Source organism: Ranitomeya variabilis, chromosome 7 (assembly GCF_051348905.1).
Source record: "Ranitomeya variabilis isolate aRanVar5 chromosome 7, aRanVar5.hap1, whole genome shotgun sequence".
NCBI lineage: Eukaryota > Metazoa > Chordata > Amphibia > Anura > Dendrobatidae > Ranitomeya > Ranitomeya variabilis.
The window spans coordinates 230,808,541-230,830,906 of NC_135238.1; the positions used below are offsets into that span (position 1 = coordinate 230,808,541).

At 44.1% G+C, this 22,366-nt stretch overlaps 1 protein-coding gene across 5 annotated transcripts; it reads right to left on the reverse strand.

The window, feature by feature from the left end:
* Nucleotides 1-4,044: 4,044 nt before the first annotated feature.
* On the reverse strand, nucleotides 4,045-15,555 carry ZFAND2B (zinc finger AN1-type containing 2B). 5 transcript variants are annotated; one of them, XR_013217853.1, is made up of 11 exons: nucleotides 15,418-15,555; nucleotides 13,284-13,368; nucleotides 13,112-13,206; nucleotides 12,901-13,032; nucleotides 12,304-12,455; nucleotides 10,995-11,093; nucleotides 10,854-10,908; nucleotides 10,105-10,181; nucleotides 9,144-9,225; nucleotides 5,917-7,396; nucleotides 4,045-5,445 (listed from the first exon to the last, which is right to left on the reverse strand). XR_013217853.1 is itself a non-coding variant. In XM_077273108.1 (11 exons), exons 2-10 carry the CDS (start codon nucleotides 13,336-13,338, stop codon nucleotides 7,579-7,581), a joined length of 768 nt encoding a protein of 255 aa, XP_077129223.1. In that variant the 5' UTR covers nucleotides 13,339-13,368; nucleotides 15,418-15,555; the 3' UTR covers nucleotides 7,263-7,396; nucleotides 7,555-7,578. The 5 variants fall into 5 exon arrangements, 4 of the variants coding, with proteins under 4 accessions (XP_077129220.1, XP_077129222.1, XP_077129223.1 ...); XM_077273108.1 differs by lacking the exon at nucleotides 4,045-5,445 and adding an exon at nucleotides 7,555-7,599 and having other exon boundaries at nucleotides 7,263-7,396; XM_077273105.1 differs by having other exon boundaries at nucleotides 4,045-7,396.
* Nucleotides 15,556-22,366: the final 6,811 nt, after the last annotated feature.

A 22,366-nucleotide genomic window follows, 5' to 3' on the forward strand; every position in this document is an offset into this window, starting at 1 on the left:
CAAACTGAAAATTTGCAGTACATATGAGGTGAAACCCTAACTAGAACTTTTTCTGCTTTACTTTTTGCTTTGCTCTCCATTCTTTTGGTAATTTTTAGTATACTAGTAAATTACTAGACGTAACACATAAATATGTGACACCTACCTGACATAGTAACAAACCCAGGATTTATCGCACACGGTGTCCCGGGAGGTCTCACCACAGCAGGAGTAGGAGCCGTCTGTGAAGGGTCCACGATGGTCCATGGATGATGTCAGGGCTGAAGCCACCGAGTAAGCAGTCAGAGGACACAACATGGACTGTGGTGACGTCTTCACTCTTTCACTGTTCTCCTGGACTGTATGACCATAACCAAGGAAGTGGGAAACCTCGTGGATAATGGTTTTTTGTTGGGATTTAGATTCTGGATCCATTTTCCAAAATGGTGCACATAGATAGATGGTTCTATCATCAGAGCAGCGGTATACATACGCATTAGCTTCTAGATCTTCTTTAGAAAATCTATTTTTTGCAAACGTCACCTTCTCTAGTTCCCGGCTCAGCTCCTCAACCAGATGTGTGGTGATTAATGGATAATGGTTTTCTAACTTCAAGTCACTAAACACCTTCAGATCTTCCACCAGGAGACTTTCCTTTTTCTTCAAAACATCAGATAAAAGTCGTTTTGTTCGCTCTTTAGCTTCCGTGGCCTGCTTTCTCTCATCTTCACTTAGCAAAGACGGATAAGTTATTCCAAAAATTCCCAGAAGTCTTGAGAACATCGTCCGGTCTACAGGTGATTTTCACCTTTCTGTACAAGATCTGCTACTGTGTTCTTTATATTCTGTACAGAAAGGGGAGCAAAAAATCCCCGTGATCATTTTCACTTTCAATAAACATTTTTTCATTACTTGATGACAAAGTACACAGATTTCCAGTTTAGCAGAATAGCCTCCCAGGTTAACCCTTGTATCAAGGTTGTGTTGCACCCTTGTGCCGAGTGACACGTTACTGTTTAATAGTAAATTTCTGTTTTTGTTTCTAGAAAGCTCTTCCCCAGATGCTTCTGCCATATAATGTGGCTAGAACAGCAAGAGTAAGAACCCCCATTTACTCTTAGATACTTTTTTTGCCTTTTTATGTTGTATCGTGCTTTTGTAGAATTCATTTTACTTTTGTTTTTTAAAGAGAGCTCGCTTTTCAAGTTGAAATAAGATCCGCCATTAGATGGTTATGGTGTTAAGGATTTCTGCAGAATCAAAAATAAGATAACAGCAGGAGGACAAAAAGAGCAAACTGATTATATCTAAAAGATATCATATCATTTTATTATATCATAGAAAAGGTAAAATGACACAACAATATATAGAACACCAAAAAACAATGCAGACTGTTATAAACCCCACCCACACCTATCCCCACCCCACATATACACTTCAGTCCCTGGAAAGATAAAGGGTTCATAACAGTCTGCATTGTTTTTTGGTGTTCTATATATTGTTGTGACATTTTACCTTTTCTATGATATAATAAAATGATATGATATCTTTTAGATATAATCCGTTTGCTCTTTTTGTCCTCCTGCTGTTATCTGATACTGTTTGGAGCTGATTTTTGATTTGGGTTTGCAGACAAATATTTTCTGCCACCCTGGTCTCTAAGTATGTACATGGGATTTTGGTTGCTAGAATCAAAAATAACTTTACTTTTCTTCGTTTCCAACTTAGTCGTATGAGGACTTGTTATTCTGCACAACTTTGCAGTACATGGAATATATTAGAAAAAAGTTTCTTCATTTTTTTTTTTTTTTTTGGGAGGGGGGGCAAATAGAAAAACACTTTACTTTTATTGCAACCACCATTAGGCTTACGTGATAACGTTTTCATAATTTAAAGTAGATAATAAGTCCATCCAGTTTTACCTACTGTATATTGTAACCTATTGATCCAGACAAAACCCCCATGGGGCAGATGCTAATTGCCCGATATTAGGGGAGAAATTCCTTCCCGACCTCACATATGGCAATCAGACTAGTTCTCCTGATGAACGACCCATCACAGAGCCCAGCACCCCGAACCTGTAATGTTATATTTTTTCAATAAAGGCATCTAGTTCTGTTCTGAACTTGTTTAGTCATAACTTTCTAAAACGTGTACATTTCTACATAAATGGTGCCCATTGATAGATGGTGCCATCCTCTGCGACTTAAGGTACCTTCACACTAAACAACTTTACAATGAGAACGACAGCGATCCGTGACGTTGCAGCGTCCTGGATAGCGATCTCGTTGTGTTTGACACGCAGCAGCGATCTGGATCTCGCTGTGGCATCGCTGGTCGGAGCTAGAAGTCCAGAACTTTATTTGGTCGTCAGGTCCGCGTGTATCGTCATGTTTGACAGCAAAAGCAACGATGTCAGCAATGTTTTACATGGAGCTAACGACCTGTGCGAACGATAAGTGAGTCACCGCTACGTCACTGGATCGCTCCTGCATCGTTCTGGAGCTGCTGTGTTTGACGTCTCTACAGCGACCTAAACAGCGACGCTGCAGCGATCGGCTCGTTGTCTATATCGCTGCAGCGTCGCTGAGTGTGACGGTACCTTTACATAAGCTAAGGTGAGCTATCGATTCTAAGGTCCTTTGCTAGCAGGTGACTGATACTGTATCTTCATGTGCTGGTCTCCACACGTCTTGGAATATTCCAGAAAACTTTTCATTATCTTCAGAACTTTAGATAAGAGTCTAAGAGTTTATTCTTAGATTTGCCCGTTTGTATTTTTTTATTTAGTAAAACTACTAAATCTGATCTAATTGAGAACGAGATTTTTGTCAAGTCACCACGAGAGCTTTTTTTTTTTTCCCATCAGGTTAAAGTTTTAATTATTATTTATTTATTTTATAAGGTTGGTCAAAAGTGGCAAGAAAAGTCCCGTAATTGCTTTCACTTTCATCTGGATTTCCAAGAAGCTTCTCACAGCCGGGATCACGTGAAGCCGAGTGAGCGGTCAGAGATAGCGCCACTCACAGATAACAACACGCGGCATTCACAATAATACTTCTTTACAAGGCTTACATCGGAGGGGGCATTATACAACGTAGTGGACAACCCCTTTGATCTGTCCATTATATCAGCACTGTTTGGTGGAATTATTTGGACACCGGATACAAATATTACAACATTTTCTGGTGGTGTGAACACCTCTAATATTAGCGCTGTATTGTGGATACTTTTGGACATGTGAGGAACATATACAGCGGAGTTATGGCCGTTCTATATTATCTAGATACTATATAGCGGCATTATTTATGGACTGTATGGTAGAATCTGACCGGCAGCATTTGGGTAAATTTGCAAAGTGAATGTTATCTGCATATTATGTATTTACTTTGATATTACAAAAATGATAGTTGTTTCTTGATCTAGGCCTCATTTTTGTTTTTAATAAGGCCAGGTCTCTGGTAGCGGTTTATAAAACGATAAAACCCTGCTTTCTTATATTACACTTGTCATCGTACTCTAGTAGTGTTCAGACAGAGATCGTCGTGTGCGTGATTCAGTGCGGAGGCTGCTGTAATCACCGGACTATTACTGAGGACTCTCACCTCTACAGACACAGTACGGCATCTCTTGTTCCGTTAGGATAGTCATTCACATGGAAGCAGACAATGAACGTGCACAAATACTCTACGAGCAGAGTGCAGGTATGTACGACCATCCCCATCAATAGTGGTCGTCCTGAGGAAGGAGTCACCGACAATAAATAACCTTTCGATTTAATCATTTTGTCTTCGGATCTTGGAATCAGCAGCGCATTGGAATCCACCATTCCTGTTTGTATATCACGATTGTAATCCCCATCGACAGTAGCGATATCTCTTAATGTAATTAGTTTTTGTGGATACTTTTCCTCCCATTCCACCTTCAGGACTGTTCCCCCCTTCTTGGCAGACCCACATAATGTAATATACGGTACACAACTCTTCACATTTGCTGGACGCCATCACGTCCAATTATTACTTTAATAATATTTAAATTATGAAGAAAGACACGAAAAAAAGTTTTACATGAACATTCATCATTTATTTGGTTTATAAATTAGAATAATAACCGGAGGAGCCGACTTCTGTCTCAGAAAGTTTTTCCTCCGAACATTACAAATTGTCACAGTATGAACACACCCTGCGCCTCTCGGCACTTTTACAACCTGAGGAAACAACGTTTCATGGGAATTACAGAGAGACTTCAGCTGAACCGCGGCCATAATTCAGGCTTAAAGAGATTTCTGTTCACAAAGTAAACATTTTCGCAGTCGCTCGATGCGACTACAGTTTGAATCCTGACAGTGCGCAATAAGCTCACCGCCCTGATGCCACATTGTTGTATAGTTGCGGTCATGTGCAGATGAGCAACTTTTCCTTCTTCTTTCAGTGTTATATTGAGAGAAATAGTTGTAAAGCTCATCGGCACGTGACCCGGACAAGCGATGTGCACTCAAGCTGATAACTGAGCGTAATCCTGACAGTGATCATTTTGCATACAGTCAGGATTTGGCAATCTGCGGTCACACAGAGAGATTGCAGCAACACATTTTCAACCCGGAAAACCCCTTTAATGAAGTTTTTTTATTACATTTTTAAAGAAAAAAAATCAGATTAGTAGTGCAGGATAGGACCAGCTGTGAATTTAACAGTCATGTGAGGAAGTCTGGTTGCTACAGATAAACTGCCTAATAACTACTCGCGTTTGTCAGACAGAGTTTAACAAGTGTCTCCGATTATTCTAATCTTCGGCCCAAGGTCCAACTGGTGAAGTACAGGAGGTCGGCCACGACTCACAATAGCCATTCATCGTTGCTCTATTAATCAGACTTTTTTTGTAAAACTATGGTGGCCACAGGAATAAGATAGAGGTGTTAAAAACCCACATGTGTGATCGCTATCAGCCTCCTGCTACCTAAAAGCCAGACTGGGTAACGTCTAATCTCAAAACGGACCCATGTTGTAAATGGTTTCGCCACTTGTGAACATGAAAAATCTCCGATAAATCCTCATAAATACATATATTACAGGCAGTAGAAGACATCTGCCCCTGTGATATAAAGTAACCATTATACATAGACCAGAGTAACAGACACTGCCAGAGCAGTGAGAATGGAGACTACATGGGCAGAAACGATGATGAGGGCTCATGATGACGGGCTCCGGTCTGCGGCCCTACCACTGTTGTGAAGCCATGATATCAGCGCGCATTCTTCTGTAAAAAGTGTCTACGTTTTGGATGCCGAGCGATCACGGGACTTTTTTTTTGTCGGTTTCATTACTACATGTAGTTCTAGGTGCTGTAGAATACACTGCCTCTCTGTGCTGCACAGACTTGTTTTAGATCAATTAGGAAATCTTCCCCATCATTCGAAAAATGTAGCAGAGGTACGAAGACGAGACATTTCTCAGATCTTATACAGATCTCCAGAGGACAACTGAGCATTAGAGGGGCTGTCTGGCACCGTCCAGAGCCGCTCGCTTCCACATTGGGAGTGGTGCCCAAGTCCTTATGTCCCGCAAATCTCCACATGATGGGCCCAATTGCTAAAAGGTAACCCATTTGCTGTATGATCTGGGAAAGCTGCTCTCTTGTACCCCAATCGGATTGATAGGCCACAGCTTTTAGTCTTCAGCTTCACGTGCGGCGCAGTCAGTGCCCACTACATCCCTCCCCTCCCTGTACAGACACTGAACCAGCAGCGGGTGCGGAAAGATGCAAAGTCAGAACCAAAAAGAAATCACAACTCTGCTGTCATTTCTGAGGAGTACAAGTAAAATAAAATATCTGCGATTACTCAGATTTACATGTCGATCACATCCAGATGAACAGAACAAATGGGAGAGGCATATAAAAGGGATTTCACGATCCGCAGGACAAGGCGGTAAAGTGTACGTCCTCCGTGTATGATGGAATTGTCCAGTCTTCTGTCAATAAAGCTTAATCAGCGCCAGTAAAAAATCTATCCTAGCCGCCTATTCTCACACAGCTGCGGTTTGTTACAATGTATCAGCGTAGGTAAGCGCCATTAGGACAGAAAGGAGGTTTGTGCTGCTGTATTGTGCTCACGGGGGATTGCCAGCAACAAACTGCAGCTGTGAGAACACGACCAGACCCAGGATGGGAGTTTGTAGAGCTTTTATTTACAAGAGACAGGAGAATCCCTTTAATTCCTCACCCCTCTCCCATCTTTTTGCCAGTTAAGAAAAAAAAAATCTGCATTTCTAAAAAATAAATAAAAAAAATCATAGCACCACGTAGATTTCTAGGCACAGCAGAAATGAGATGTTTACCTACAACTCTCAATATGTCCTGTAAATGTAAAGCATGTTGATACTTGTAGTTTTCAGGCTATTATATGACGGGGTGTATTAAAGGAACACTCAGGATAAAACAGGTACCGGTGTCATGTCCAGTGCAGGGGCGGAGCAGGGCACAAGGACCCCACCCACGCAGAACCTGCCTAGACATTACACGGGGTTATCCTGTGCCTCGAGTGTTCCTCTAAGTACCAGGAATGGAAAAAGTGTAAATGTGAAAGAGAGAAACAGAATTAAAAGTGACTTATTGAGTAATTTCTTTGGAATTAATGAAACTGAACGATGGACATAGACGTTCTGCTTCTGCAAATTTTATACCTTCTTCAAGAGTAACTCTGATGAATGGTGCTGTACGCCCGGGTTCATGTTCAGATGTGGCAGATTTTTGTGCAGATTCATAACCCACAGACACAGCTGTATTTTAGTGTCCATATTAAGTACACCAGAGCCGAGTCCCCATGGCAATTTTCCCCAGAACAGCATGGGTCCCCAGCCACTGGGCTCAGTGCGGTCCTACGACTGGTCCCATTTAAGATAATAGGGTAACGCCAGGATTGTTCAAGGAAAACCCGCCTTAGGGACTGTTCTGAAGCCCCTTCATTCTCAGGATCAGATCCCCCGATCATCCAGCGATGGTATATGCCACTACTTTCTGATGTGGGAACATCCCTTTAATTTTTCCTCTACATTAGTTTGGATCAGTTTCCCTCATGATATCTCAAATACCTGGCAGTAGACTGGAAATTCCCCCCAAGGAGAAACCTGAGGGCAGCCCTTGGCCAGATAGAGGGTCCCATGTAGTCTTTAAGCATCTGGTGTCCACCTGTGAAGGTCGAAACCCCCCCAATTATAACGATTCCATAAAGAAGTAGTCGCATGCAAAACGCGGTCCATGTCTGCCGTCCCGGAGAAATAGAGAGGCGCTGATTGGGCCATGATTCTGCTCGCAGTCCCTGTGCTCGGTCCCCGGTGGTCCGTGTGCTGGGTCACGGGTGGTCCGTGTGGCGCTAGCACATATTGCAGGTGCTCTGTTTGGCATTGCGACTCGTCTGCCCCTGAATTCAGACATTACAGATTTATTTAGTTTTATATCAGCCGAGTGTCAGAGGTTCAGCAGAAATGACAGCAGGAAACCAACAGAGAACATACAAGGTACAATAGGCTAACACGCCGTCTGTATATAATATATATATATATATATTGTTCCACTTACCTGTGCTACGCGGCACACAAAATCCTAAGTGTGGCGGTCAGAGCGCTGAAGGGAAAAATATTTGGGAAATAATGTTTTTCTTTCACTGGAATTGGTTTCTTTTTACTTCTGAGGAGTGTTGGTCTATTGGTACCTTGTACATTGTGCGGTGAGCGACTATATGCACATTATACTAGCTGGGAGCAAAGCAATGATGATTATGTATGGAGGATGATGGCACACAGGATGCCTCGCTGCGGTCACCTCCAGCGATTATCTGCATGTCCCCTGCGTCATCACCACGGCACGCTATACTGGAGGGATGATGACAGCTGCCTATCTTAGTCAGGCAGTAGAATACATGTGAAATGTTCATTTATTTTTACATGGATGAAAAAAATATATAAAATGGTAAAAGGTGTTTTCATTTCATTTCCTTTAACCCCTTCACGACTGTTGACGTATATTTACGTAATTGACCGCGTCCGTGCCTTTGATGCGGGCACACACGCTGAGCCAGAATCTTTCTCTGCACTTGGTGGCTGATTTAAGGACTGTTATGTATAGCACAGGCGATCGGACGAGCGCAGCTTCAAGTCTCCTAAGTGACTCATTAAATTAAAAATACAGCAAAAAAAAAATAAAAATCCACAAATGTTCAAATCACCCGTCTTTACATACAAAACCCACATATATTTGGCATTGCTGTGTTCAGAAATGTCTGATCTATCAAAATATAAAATTAATCTGATCAGTAAACGGCGTAATGAGCAGAAAAAAAAAATAAAAATCAAAATGCCAGAATTACGTTTGTTTGTTGGTCGCCACAACATTGCAATAAAAGTTAATCACAACATCGTATCTTCCCCAAAATGGCATTAAAAGAAGAAAAAAAAAAAAAAGTCAATTCAGGGCACAAAAAATAAGTCCTCACCCAGCCCCAGATCCCAACAAATAAAAACGCTATGGGTCTCGAAAAATGACAAAATAAGCAAAAAAAATTAATATTTATTTATTTTTACAAATTTATGAATTTTTTTTCACCACTTACATAATAAAAAAAAAACAACAACAACTATGCATGCTTGCTATCTGCGTACTTGTACTGACCTGGGGAATCAGATTGCCAGATCATTTTTCCCATATAGTGAACAAGATAAATAAAAACCTCAAAAAACAGTTGTGGAATTTTACTTTTTTCCCCCAATTTCACCGCACTAGAAATTTGTATTACTTTTTTCCAGTTACACTATGTGGCAGAATGAATGGTGTCATTGAAAATTACAAATCATCCCTCAAAAACACAAGCCCTAATACGGCTACGTGGCTGGAAAAATAAAACATCAAAATGTTATGGGCTCTTGGAAAAACGGAAAATAGCCAGGTCATGAAGGGGTTAAATATCATAAAAGGGGTATTCTCTTTTGGAGATTTATGGCATATCATGTTCATAATGGGACAAGTCCCGTAAACTACAAATAATGAGTCCCAGTGATATAAGCGTCACTCCGTGCTGAATGGCGCCATGCATTGCCCTGCACACAGCAGCATGCCGTGTTAGGTCTATACATCGCAGTGTGTGATGATGACCCTTGCGGGTTTCTACTCACCGCCTGCTGCTGCTGCCGTCTGTACTCCTCCTCGCTGGCTGACAGCGCTCGGGCCAGAGCCAAATCCTCCTCTTCCTGAGAACTGAGGGACAACACAACACTAAGTTACTGAAGCAATAGATCCCATTAGGGTACAGTGTCATCAACGTAGCGCAAATTGCCCACCAAGAGAAATTGACCTAGAGGGGGGTTTTATGGGACCGCCATCATTCAGATCAAATGTTTCTAGGGTCTATGGCTTCTTTACTGCTTGTGCTGTGACACCCATCACTGCCTCTGCTACATGCACGTAGTACGGGTGTAAGCAGCGATGCAACGGCAGCAGCGCTCCCCCACAACCAATGCAAGGCCAGGCGGACCCCACTTGACACTGATGGCTTATGAATAATGTATCACTGAAAGAAATAGACCTACTACGAAATATGCTACACCTATCAGCGAGAACGGAGCTTTGCAGTGGAATCGTATTTAAAGGGGATGTGCAGCATTAGAAAAACATGGCAGCGTTCCTCCAGAACAGCACCTCACCTGTCCATTGAGCGTCTTGTATTTTAGCTCAGCTCCATTCACTTCACTGGAGCCTTGTTGCAGTACCATAAACAACCTGTGGACAGGTGTGGTGCCGTTTTTTGAAACCTATCTGTCCTGTTTTGTTTTTTTTATTTTGGAAAACTCCTTTAAGCCTTTGCCACCTTGATGATCATTCTTCAGTGATGGCTGCTTTGTAATTCGATGCATGGTAGTCTAAATCGCAAGAAAAAAAATAATCTGAAAACACACCACGTGGCTCAGACGGCTGATATGCCACCCTGCTTTACACTGCAGCTCTGCCGGCTCAGATTGGTTGATGAGCACGGCAGAAGTCGCATGCACAGAGAATTTCCACAGGACAGAAGGTTATTAAACACCAAGCAACCAGTGAAAAAAAGAAGATTTCTCGGGTAAGTATAAATCACTCTACTTGTGCTGCGGAGTTGCATTCTGTGCCGATTCTGCAAGCGACATTTCCAAAGCCCTCTGTAACGCCTCTTCTTCTGTCTGAGAGAAGGAGATGAAGTCAGAAATTGGACGAAGCTGTGCAATAAATCATTAAACTCAAAAAGCCCCAATCGACAGTCAACGCTACAAGAATTTTAAAGGGAATTTTTGGGGAGAGACTTTATAAAGTGTGATAATACATTAGCCACAACTCACTGATAATATCCCTTGCCAGTCCCTGGCCTCGGTGGTCATGTTCCGTACAGACCAGCGTCACTGCCGAGGCCAGTGATTGGCTGCGTTAGCATGTAATGGACAGGGAGCATGGGATGAGCAGCTCAGCAAGGACAGAGAATCTGAGTTATAATTATATTATCACTTTGCCGGTTATAAAATCCCAGAAGACCCCTTTAAAATGCACTTATTGCTACAAGAACCAGCAGCATAAATAAATTAGAGCCTAATTTCCATACAAAGTCATAGGAAAAGAGCACAGGCAGCAAGTAAAAACCTAATCTGGTGCTACCACTAGAGGGCGATGTGTACACAGAACTCTATGAAGGAATTGCACATAGATTGCCCCCTAGTGTTGCATGTAGGGATTGCATGAAGGGATCAGCGGAATGGTGCTTTGTACTAGAGAACTGGCGCATCCTAGTGTGCATTTATGCTTTATGCTGCTGGGTTCTGGTCGTTACATGATACGACCATCTGGAAAAGCAGAACACTTACTAATCCATTCTGCAGAGCGGCTGCGGCAGGGGGATTGGGACTAGGAACGCTTGCCCTGCAAACACAGAACAAGAGATTAAAACGGAAGCAATTTAATTAATGCAAAAATACATCACCCCATACCCCCCGTCAGTCCCCCACCTGCTGTGCTGCGGCTGAGGCGCCGGCCTGGCCACCGTGTGAGTAGACGATGCTGGGGCTTTGGAAGAAGAGGCCTGAGACCTGAGCAGAGCGGCATGCCTGAGAAACAGCAGAAGATTTATCTTACTCTCTGCCATTAAAGGGTTTGTCTCATGCTCTGTCTACAGCAGTGCACTGCGCCCTCAGACCTGTTTTACAGCAGGAGAGGGAAACTTCTGATGATTGACAGTTCAAACCCACAGTGCACCGCTGGACCGACATGTGCAGTATCCCATGCAGAAAGCAGCGACAGCACCTGAAGAGCGCAGGGGCAATGGAGGGATCCAGCTATCAACACAGCAGAAGTTACAAGCTCTACAGCAAAGAGCTTGTAAAAGCAGCACTCCTTGCCTAGGAAACTGACCACCTCTCATATACTGTAGCAGTGGCTGGTAACCAAGGCAATGATCAGTAAACCATAAAATTATTTTATTTTTTTTTAAAGAGGTAAATTGCTAATTTGTTTGTTTTTACAAACACTTTTGCAATTTAAGACATTTAAGAAGTTGAGACAACCCCTTTAAGGGAATTAGAAAGCATCCAGAATGTGTGATAGGAATGGGTAAAATGGACTGCATCCCCTCCCTCTCCGATGCCACCGTCTCAGTTGTCCTAGCCGGCATCTACTTGCTTTCTGCATTGATAAAGTATCGACATCATTCAAGTGATCACTGTAGTAAGTCACCAGCAGCGAGTCAGGCCTGTGATTGCCTGCAGTGGTCACATGAATGATATGCCGGAGATGATAGGTACCCTTGATGGACAGTAAAGAAAGTTATTCATCTTTTTCCACAAGACTCCATACTTTCCTAGGATTACGACAGGCATCTTCTTGGATTTACAGCAGTGCATGGAGACACAGATCCCAATTAGTGGTGATGAGCGAGCGTGCTTGGATAAGGTGTTATCTGAACATGCTCGGGTGCTAAGGGAGTGACTTAGGCGTGCTCGAATAATATGTTAGAGATGCCACAGCTGCATGTTTCGTGGCTGTTCGACAGCCGCAACAAATGCAGGAATTGCCTGTTTGTTAGGACAGCCGTGAGACATGCAGCTGCGGGGACTCGTACATAGTATTAGAGCAAGCCAAGGAAACTTCGCACCCAAGCATGCTCAGATAACACCTTATCCGAGCACGTTCACTCATCACTAGTCCTAATGCTTAGACCACTAATTAATCAAGGAATCCCGTTTTACAGATGGACAGACTGCTTCTTTGAGCCTCACGATACATTTCTGTGCATGCACATTCAGCCCAGTGCGGACTCACCCTGCCCGGGAGATGGGGGCGCTTTGGCCTTTGCACTCATGGTCCAGCGGATGTCTGTGCTTGAGGCAGAAGTTCCCATGGCAGTCTTCACAGATCACTTTCATTAGCTCTTTCTGCCGACAGCCTGGCTTCCCGCATTTATTAGTGAATATCTGAATATGGACAGAGAAGTCTCCGGTCATGGATGTAATCATGAGGAAGGACAAGAAGGCTGTCGGCTATGTTATGCAAGGGATAAAGGTGGACATATGAGAATCGCTTCGCAGGACCCTGGTCCCGAGGACACGTCGGTAGTCCGTGGCTGCCAGACGGGAGCCCTCAGAACAGCCCCTACCTGTCGGCATCCTATGCGTCTGTTCAGATTAGCAGGCCGCAGAGTCATGTGTACATGACGCCACAGTGATGACGATCGGAACAGGCGCTGGGGATTCCAGCAGGTAGGAGGCAGCTCCACTCTAGTCAGCAGGTCATTTCTGGTATTGCAGCACAGTCCCATTTAACGCACTAGGGAGTGGTGGGCCCATCCTAAGGGAGGACCCCCAACTGATCATAAACATTAACATTTCTCCTTCCTGCAGAGATCCAGCTTCTCCTCACCTTGCGCTTCTGCTGAGCTGGGTCGGACTTGCAGTCACGATCAATGTGTTCCCCAACCACGATGTCCGGAGTCTGACCTCTCTTCACAGGGATTGGGATGTTACAGAGGGGGCAAACCGGGACCTGCACGTCCTGAAAGACAGCAGAGGTGATAAAACGACCACACAGGAGACGTCCATGATCTACAGGGTGGATTATCCCGGGATGATACCTTCTTGTACGCCGAGCTGCAGTTATGGAGGGCGTACGTTATGTGGTCTTTGCAGAAGATTTGCTCACAGGCGTCACATTTGAGAGGTAGAAAGTCTGCGGGATGAGAAGACATAGATAAGGTCCAATTATTACTTCTATTCCATGGTCACCGTCTCCGATTTTCAGCTTACCCAGCTGCTTGCAGGTTGGCTCTGAACAATGCTTCCCCAGGTCTGGGAACTCCATGGCGGTAGTTTCCAAAGTAGTAAAAACCGTCTGGAAGTAAAGAAAAGAAACAACATGATAAAGGAAGCAGAAGAGAACGGCGGACATCCCTGCAAAGAAAATGTGATCACGGGTAGAGACACTATGGAATCTATGCTCCAATGGAAAGTAAAGAGACGTTACCCCCTATGCTAGCCAGAGAGGGGCAGGACAGCGCAGCCATGGATCCAGGAGTTTCAGATTTGGAGCCTCCAGCTTCCTCTGATCACTGGTTGCTCCTGCTGACGGATTTTGTGGCTTGTCGGAGGCTTCCTTATAAGCAGGGGTTGTCCAGTGGGGGCCACATCTTTACATTTTACCACCCAGAGTCGAAATAACCCCCAAATACTGAACAATGACATCCTGTATAGAGCCAGTTTTTGGCGCTAGGTGAGAGGCACTGAGGACAACGATTGGGAGAAATTAACCCCCATGGGTGCAAAACAAAAGTAAAGCATGCAAAAGGGGCAAGAAAAAAAAGAGCAAATTGTGGTGCGGTCCTCTGCTGCAGTCAGTATCCTGTGCCCGGCAGCTTTTTGGCACCTGTCACTTCCTAGGCTCCGCAGTGTCAAGATGTCACTTTCCCCATGCACCATTCCCTCCACCGATACAGTGTAATATTGTGTCTGCAGCTCATCCACACGGGACGTGGTGCCGTCCGCTGACATTTACCGGCTTCTATTCGCTGACACGCAGCGTCCGCCTACATCTGTCTGTCTCAATCCCTTCAGCACGTGGAACATTTACATTTTTGTTTATTTTTTTCCCCCTTCGTCACATACACATTACTAACGAGTTGCAGTTTTGAGTGACGTCATTCAATTTACAACATAATGTGCCAAAAAGCGGGAAAAAAATTCCAACTGTGGAGAAATTCTGGGGGAAAAAAAATTCCGAGATTGTTTTTTTTTGGGGGGGAGGGGGTTTGTTTTCCCAGCATTTATCGTGTGGTAAACACAACATGGCAGCAGGATCCTTCAGGTCATTACAATGACGGCAATACCAGGGTTTGTTTTTTTAGATTTTGGCGCAAAACAAGATAAATAAAAAGTTATAAAAACTTTGTAAAAGAAAAAATAAATGTGGTTTGTGCCGGCCTTTTCTAAGTCTCGCACTTTTTGTTATTTTCATTTATTTTTCTGTGATGAGCTGAAGTTTTTATTGGTTCAATTTCTGTGTGCATTTGATGTTAGATCAATTTTTATTGCAATTTTTTTCAAATATGCCAATTCTGGTGTTTCATTATTTTTTTTTTCCTTTTTATGATATTTACCTAATGGGTTAAATAACTTTATATTTTCACAGATGGGACTTTTACAGCAGCGCAGGACTGAATATGTGGTTTTATTTTTTAATTGGAAAAATGCGGTAAATCAAACTAATGGTTAAAAATAGAATATATATATTTGGAAAAATGGGGTAAATTGGGCAATTCAGACTTATATTTATTTATTTAATTTTTTAGGTATTTTTACTTTTCACTTCCGGCTCTTATGGGACAGTTAGTGCTTTATGTTGGATATAACATCAGCGTCTCCTGCGAGCCCGGCGGCCGCCCCCTGAAGGTTCCCCCCATTATTAGGGCAGAACATTGACTAATGTCAATAATGCTTCTCTGGACGAGGCGGATAGAAGTCAGTGAATGGAAGAAGGAGCCATTATCGGCCATTACTGGGGCCGGACACCGGCGGACGACGTTCCCATTACGGCCGGAGAGATTGTTAATAATTCATGTAAATGAAGGTTTGTCCAGACTGGAGACAACAGTACCGAACCCTCAGCTGTGAGACCTGTGCAGTTTACATGTGTCCCATTCACTGACAGCAAGCAGAGGGACTGAGAGTATTGTCACAAAGACTATGGTGAAGTTACAGAAGTCAGCGGTCTGCTGTCAGGATACAACCCTCAGCACTGCCTGCACAGAGATCACCGTCAGCCATAACATGAGGCCCCGCCCCACACAGGGCGCATTCCCGGGGTGTTGTCACCTCTCCGGACCCCCAATAATCCCCTCACCCTGTAATATCCCGATATCACACGACTACACCCGATACTGCTCACCTGAACCCGCCTGTAGCTCCAGACATCCGGAAATTACGTCACTTCCTCTCCGTTACCCTGGAGACCGCAAGCTTCCTCGCAGCGCGGATCACTCATTGGCTGCACCAGCTGTCAACCAGAAGAAGGCGGGACTATCGGCCATCTTTGTACACCCATGTGCCCAGTAACTACGGAAGCCTGGATGGACGGATGAGTTGTTTTGACAGAAGTTCATCATGTGATGGGCGTTGTGTAACTTGTGTGACTCAGTCTTTGGTAGGGCACAGTGTCGTCGACAAGGTGCAAAAACCGTCCAGAAATGTCAGGACAGTCCATAAAAATAAGGAACTTTTTTGCCCTGTCAGTAAAAAAAAAAAATAAAAAATAAGGTGACTGTGATATTCTTGAAGCCAAAGAAACTTATGGTAATTCAGTTTATTTTGACGCTAATTATCTTGATTTTACAGTGACTGCAGCTGATGTCATCATATCAGAATTCTGGGCTGTAGCCGCGGATCACACACGGTATCATCACAATGAGTTATTACGGTTTTTCCAATGTGTCTGTAAAAGATAATGTCTGTCCGGGATTCTTTCATAATCTGCACCTCGCCTGATCTGGAAGTGTAGAGAGAAAATAAAAATATAATGAAAACTTCACAAATTACTAATTAAAAAAAATGGGGATTTTCCTTCTCGTTTCAGCGATTGTCGTCTCTTTTTTTCCTGTGTTTCTATATAAGCAGCTGCAGGAATTGCGTTTTATCCAATGATCTGGTGTCCCGTGTAGCGAACATTGGGAGCAGCCGGCTCCGGGCTCATGCGGCCCCCGGGGGACAGATTCCCAGTGGGCGACGCTTCGCTTTCTTTTTTTTTTCTCACCTTCCAGGAGCGAGAACATTTATTCTTCGGTCAGTCTTTATTATAAGAATTTATGATCTCTAATTCTAGTTATTGAAAAGTGACCGCAAAATAGTTTTTTTTAATTTTTTTTGCTTGTTTTCTTGTTCACCTTATGGGATAAATAGTATGATATTTTATTAGTTCGGACAAGATGGCACGCAGCGAGATTCCAAATGCTACATTTAGGGGAGACTGGAAACTATTAACACAACTTTTATATTTTTTATTTTGTGTATATATACAGTTGTGCTCAAAAGTTTACTTACCCCGGCAGAATTTTTGCTATCTTGGCCTTTTTTCAGAGCATATGAATGATAACACCAAAACTTTTTCTCCCCTCATGGTTAGTGGGTGGGTGAAGCCATTTATTATCAATCTACTGGGTTTTCTCTTTTTAAATCATAATGACAACCCAAAACATCCAACATGTAAGGAAAGTCTATATTACTGGGAGAGACACACAGACCTCACATCCAGCCTATATTACTGGGAGAGACACATAGACCTCACATCCAGCCTATATTACTGGGAGAGACACATAGACCTCACATCCAGTCTATATTACTGGGAGAGACACACAGACCTCACATCCAGCCTATATTACTGGGAGACACAGACCTCACATCCAGCCTATATTACTGGGAGACACAGACCTCACATCCAGCCTATATTACTGGGAGAGACACACAGACCTCACATCCAGCCTATATTACTGGGAGAGACACACAGATCTCACATCCAGCCTATATTACTGGGAGAGACACCCAGACCTCACATCCAGCCTATATTACTGGGAGACACACAGATCTCACATCCAGCCTATATTACTGGGAGAGACACACAGATCTTACATCCAGCCTATATTACTGGGAGACACACACATACCTCACATCCAGCCTATATTACTGGGAGAGACACAGATCACACATCCAGCCTATATTACTGGGAGAAACAGATCTCACATCCAGCCTATATTACTGGGAGAGACACAGATCTCACATCCAGCCTATATTACTGGGAGAGACACAGATCACACATCCAGCCTATATTACTGGGAGACACACAGATGTCACATCCAGCCTATATTACTGGGAGAGACACACAGACCTCACATCCAGCCTGTATTACTGGGAGAGACACACAGACCTCACATCCAGGCTATATTACTGGGAGAGACACACAGACCTCACATCCAGCCTATATTACTGACACACACAGACCTCACATCCAGCCTATATTACAGGGAGAGACACACACATCTCACATCCAGCCTATATTACTGGGAGACACACAGATCTCACATCCAGCCTATATTACTGGGAGAGGCACACATACCTCACATCCAGCCTATATTACTGGGTGAGATACAGAGACCTCACACCCAGCCTATATTACTGGGAGACACACAGACCTCACATCCAGCCTATATTACTGGGAGACACACACAGACCTCACATCCAGCCTATATTACAGGGAGAGACACACAGACTTCACATCTAGCCTATATTACTGGGAGACAGACTTCACATCCAGCCTATATTACTGGGAGAGACACACAGACCTCACATCCAGCCTGTATTACTGGGAAAGACACACAGACCTCACATCCAGCCTATATTACTGGGAGAGACACGCAGACCTCACATCCAGCCTATATTACTGGGAGAGACACACAGATCTCACATCCAGCCTATATTACTGAAAGACACACAATCTCACATCCAGCCTATAGTACTGAGAGACACACACAGATCTCACATCCAGCCTATATTACTGAGAGAGACACACACACACACACACACACACACACACACACACACACACACACACACACACAGATCTCACATCCAGCCTATATTACTGGGAGAGACACACACATCTCACATCCAGCCTATATTACTGGGAGACACACAGATCTCACATCCAGCCTATATTACTGGGAGAGGCACACATACCTCACATCCAGCCTATATTACTGGGTGAGATACAGAGACCTCACACCCAGCCTATATTACTGGGAGACACACAGACCTCACATCCAGCCTATATTACTGGGAGACACACACAGACCTCACATCCAGCCTATATTACTGGGAGACACACACAGACCTCACATCCAGCCTATATTACAGGGAGAGACACACAGACTTCACATCCAGCCTATATTACTGGGAGAGACACACAGACCTCACATCCAGCCTGTATTACTGGGAAAGACACGCAGACCTCACATCCAGCCTATATTACTGGGAGAGACACGCAGACCTCACATCCAGCCTATATTACTGGGAGAGACACACAGATCTCACATCCAGCCTATATTACTGAGAGACACACAGATCTCACATCCAGCCTATATTACTGAGAGAGACACACACAGATCTCACATCCAGCCTATATTACTGAGAGACACACACACACACACACACACACACACACACACACACACACACAGATCTCACATCCAGCCTATATTACTGAGAGACACACACACACACACACACACACACACACACACACAGATCTCACATCCAGCCTATATTACTGGGAGAGACACAGACCTCACATCCAGCCTATATTACTGGGAGAGACACAGACCTCACATCCAGCCTATATTACTGAGAGACACACAGATCTCACATCTAGCCTATATTACTGAGAGAGACACACACAGATCTCACATCCAGCCTATATTACTGAGAGAGACACACACACACACAGACCTCACATCCAGCCTATATTACTGGGAGAGACACGCAGACCTCACATCCAGCCTATATTACTGGGAGAGACACAGACCTCACATCCAGCCTATATTACTGGGAGAGACACACAGATCTCACATCCAGCCTACGTCACTGGGAGAAACACATAGGGTGGAGGTGAGCTCTATGTTACTGGGAGAAACACAGACCTCACCTCCAGCCTATATTACTGGGAGAAACACTCAGTGCTCACCTCCAGCCTATATTACTGGGAGAGGCACTCCCATAAGACAACAAATCTAAAACTTGGATCAGGCTGTAAATTGTATAATAGGGAATCTGAAAATGTGTGAAGGAGTGCAGATTGCATTTTCTGTGTCACTGTTACGACAATGATTTAATTAATGTACCTAAAAGTCTGTAGTTGAGGCTTTGTGTTGTGACATTACTGCTGTAGCTACATACAGTCCATGCACTCATCTGCAGCTGGTGAAGGTAGCTTTACCTCTGGAAATAATCCACCTAGCAAATTGCATTTCATTGCCAGCGAGTATTCAAGGAAGGATGGGGAATGAGTATTTTTGTTTTGGGTCATGTGTCTAAGCTCTGAGTCTCTTTAGAAAGGATCTATTATTTTTTTCAGTTTTAGATTTCAAACACCAAGGTCAGCGGTGAAGTGTGCATTTTATTTTTCTGTCTGGGATGGATCAGTGTCATGATGATCCTGTGCTGTAAAATGCACTGTGATAATGTGTATTGTTACTTAAGACCTGAAAAAGGGAGATGCAAAGCAGCACTTTGCAAAAATAGTGTTTCAAAGAAAGTATAAAATGTGAAGATCCCATTTACACATGGAAGAGACCTGTCAATCACCCAGAGCAGCGCTAGGAAGAGCCGGCCAGGGCAGAGCCGGACTAGTCTCATCTCCGGCTGACTCTGCCCAGCGTCACTCTAGGTAATGGACAGGTCTCTATCACGTGTCAATAGGGTTAGATCTGTCAATCACCTAGAGTGGCGCTGAGAAGAGATTCAAAACTGTATTTTCTCTGAAACACCAGAGCTTTTCCGAGAATAATGTATCTGGCTCGGATTCATGGCATCTCTGGTTGAGGCAGCATTAATCGTCTGAGAGCTTCTCTTTAATACCTGGACAATGTAGAGAGAACTAATGAAGGCCTTGTTTCTACATATTTTGACTCCTTTACGTCTTAGACAGTTGGAGCTTGTGCCGCTCTACGTTCCAGCGCTGCCTAGATATCATTTCCTCATATTGTTACAGAGCTGCGGTTATTACGCTCCAGTGTGATATGTAATAACTAAGATATTTTTGTAATGAAATGGCTTCATAATCAGATATAATAAAAAGTTCTGCAAGTTTCTAATAGACTTTTGTGTTTCAATATCCAAACATTTTCAAGCTGTCGGTTTACGATCAGTGACTTAGAGAACCGGTGATCAGGATCAGGCATTATAATCAGGTGTGGGCATCGAGGCGCGGTGCTGCTGTTTAATAGGTTCCTTCCATGTAGAAGTCCGCACCCTCGTTATTCATTAATCAGCATTAGAAGTCTTGGTGCAATTAGCTGTTCATGCATCAGGGTGGGACTGTGGGCCGGGTCTTTATCTCAGACAGGACCCCTCAGTTGCCTCTGGTGTAAGTATCTACATAGTTTCCTCGTTGGCACCATCCTAGCCACGGACGACGCTTGCGCTGATCAATCTGCGTGCAGGCTTAAAATGGCGCCAGTGTTGGTGCATGAGCAGATTGAGATCTTGGCTCAATGATTAACCAACCTGCACATGCGCCGCCACCATTTTACCGAATATGAAGATAATGGTGCTGACTAGGGTTGAGCGACTTTTGCTTTTTTAGGATCGAGTCGGGTCTCGTGAAACCCGACTGTCTCGAAAGTCGGATCGTGTGAAATCGGCCGATTATTGTGAAAAGTCGGGGGCCAACCGAAACCCAATGCAGGTCAATGGGGATCTCTCTCTCTCTCCCTCTCTCTCCCCTCCGTCCCTGCAAAGTTTGTGTTTCACTGTGCAAATCTCTATACCCCAAACGTTAAGATGGCGGTTTTACCCCCTGTGACGCCGCACAAAGCAAGCCGGAACCTATGTCATCACGCTGCCCACACTCCTTCATTGGCTGAAAAAATGGTGGGGAAAGCGTCATATGAAACGCGACTTTGGCGCGAAGATCGCCGACCGCATGGCCGATCCCACAGTGGGATCGGGTCGGGTTTCATGAAAGTCGGCGACTTTTGAAAATGTCCGATCCGTTTCGCTCAACCCTAGTGCTGACAGATGGCCGTATTTCTCGAATCGCAATCCTCAGACTGACAGTCTGCTCTCCTGACCTGAGCGTGCCAGCGGCACAGAAATGTCACGCTGTCACACTCAGGTCAGGAGAGCCAACTGTCAGTCCGTGCACTGTGATGAGGTCATCACATGAGAAATACGACAGTCTATCTGCACCCTGTGTAATCCAACAGATTGTACCAGTCTTATTGAATGCTGTCAAGCAGCAGCGATCAGATAAATATGCCTTACCGCTCCGATTCGGTGGTGGTCTGACCTTTAGTGGTGGTCTCACCTGAAAATTAGGTGACCACAGTAATGTTCTAACTCCTGATCTTTTTCACCATTTTTCTTTGCGCAGCGGCGTTCCGACCACCTATTGTATGAGAACTCCAGCAAAAGATTCACTACAGTTTTTGAACAATGTCGCAGTCCCTTCTTTTTCAGTATCAGTTCGGGTCCCAGATGTTGGACCCCCATTGATCATAAAGTGAGGTAGTACCCTAGAGGATGTGTACAAAAATGGAAAGACCCCTTTTACTTCTGACTGAACCAACCCATTGCTAATTTTGTTTTTTTCAGGGACACTCAAGCTAGAAATAGCATTAGCTCCTACTGCAAGACATCGATAATCGCCATGAAAATGACCCCAGGCGACTATCAGTGTTGCACATGCCGTGCTGCGTGATCAGTACTAGGCTATTTGTAGCTACAGTGACCTGAGGATATTTAAAAGGGTCAAATCCTAAAAATTAATTGAGAATCCGGCTGTTCTGCTTTGCTGTGGAAATAGGGCAAGCTTCTTTATGGGAATGTAAGAGCTTGTCATCTATCAATTTCTGCTGCACAGGGGTCTTCTACAGCCAGGTTCAGAGGCTCATATTGAAAAATCGAGGTAGTCGCAATGGCAAATTGCGGACGTGACTGGCACCTTACTTACGTAATATCCCCCAAACACTACCACTGATGGGGCGATGAACAGGAACAAAAGGTCGTTGCTGGATTCCCTTTTGCCGTTTTTGGCCTTCTGCTCTGGAATAAACGTGACGGCACAAAAGACG

What these genes read in the sequence shown, in the direction of transcription:
- ZFAND2B (XM_077273105.1), bottom strand. Translation starts at nt 13,338, where the DNA reads ATGGAGTTCCCAGACCTGGGGAAGCATTGTTCAGAGCCAACCTGCAAG. An exon ending in CCTCAGCCGCAGCACAGCAG is followed by an intron (nt 10,909 to 10,994) that starts GTGGGGGACTGA and finishes CTGTGTTTGCAG; the next exon opens with GGCAAGCGTTCCTAGTCCCA. An exon ending in AATGCAACTCCGCAGCACAA is followed by an intron (nt 9,226 to 10,104) that starts GTAGAGTGATTT and finishes GTTGTCCCTCAG; the next exon opens with TTCTCAGGAAGAGGAGGATT.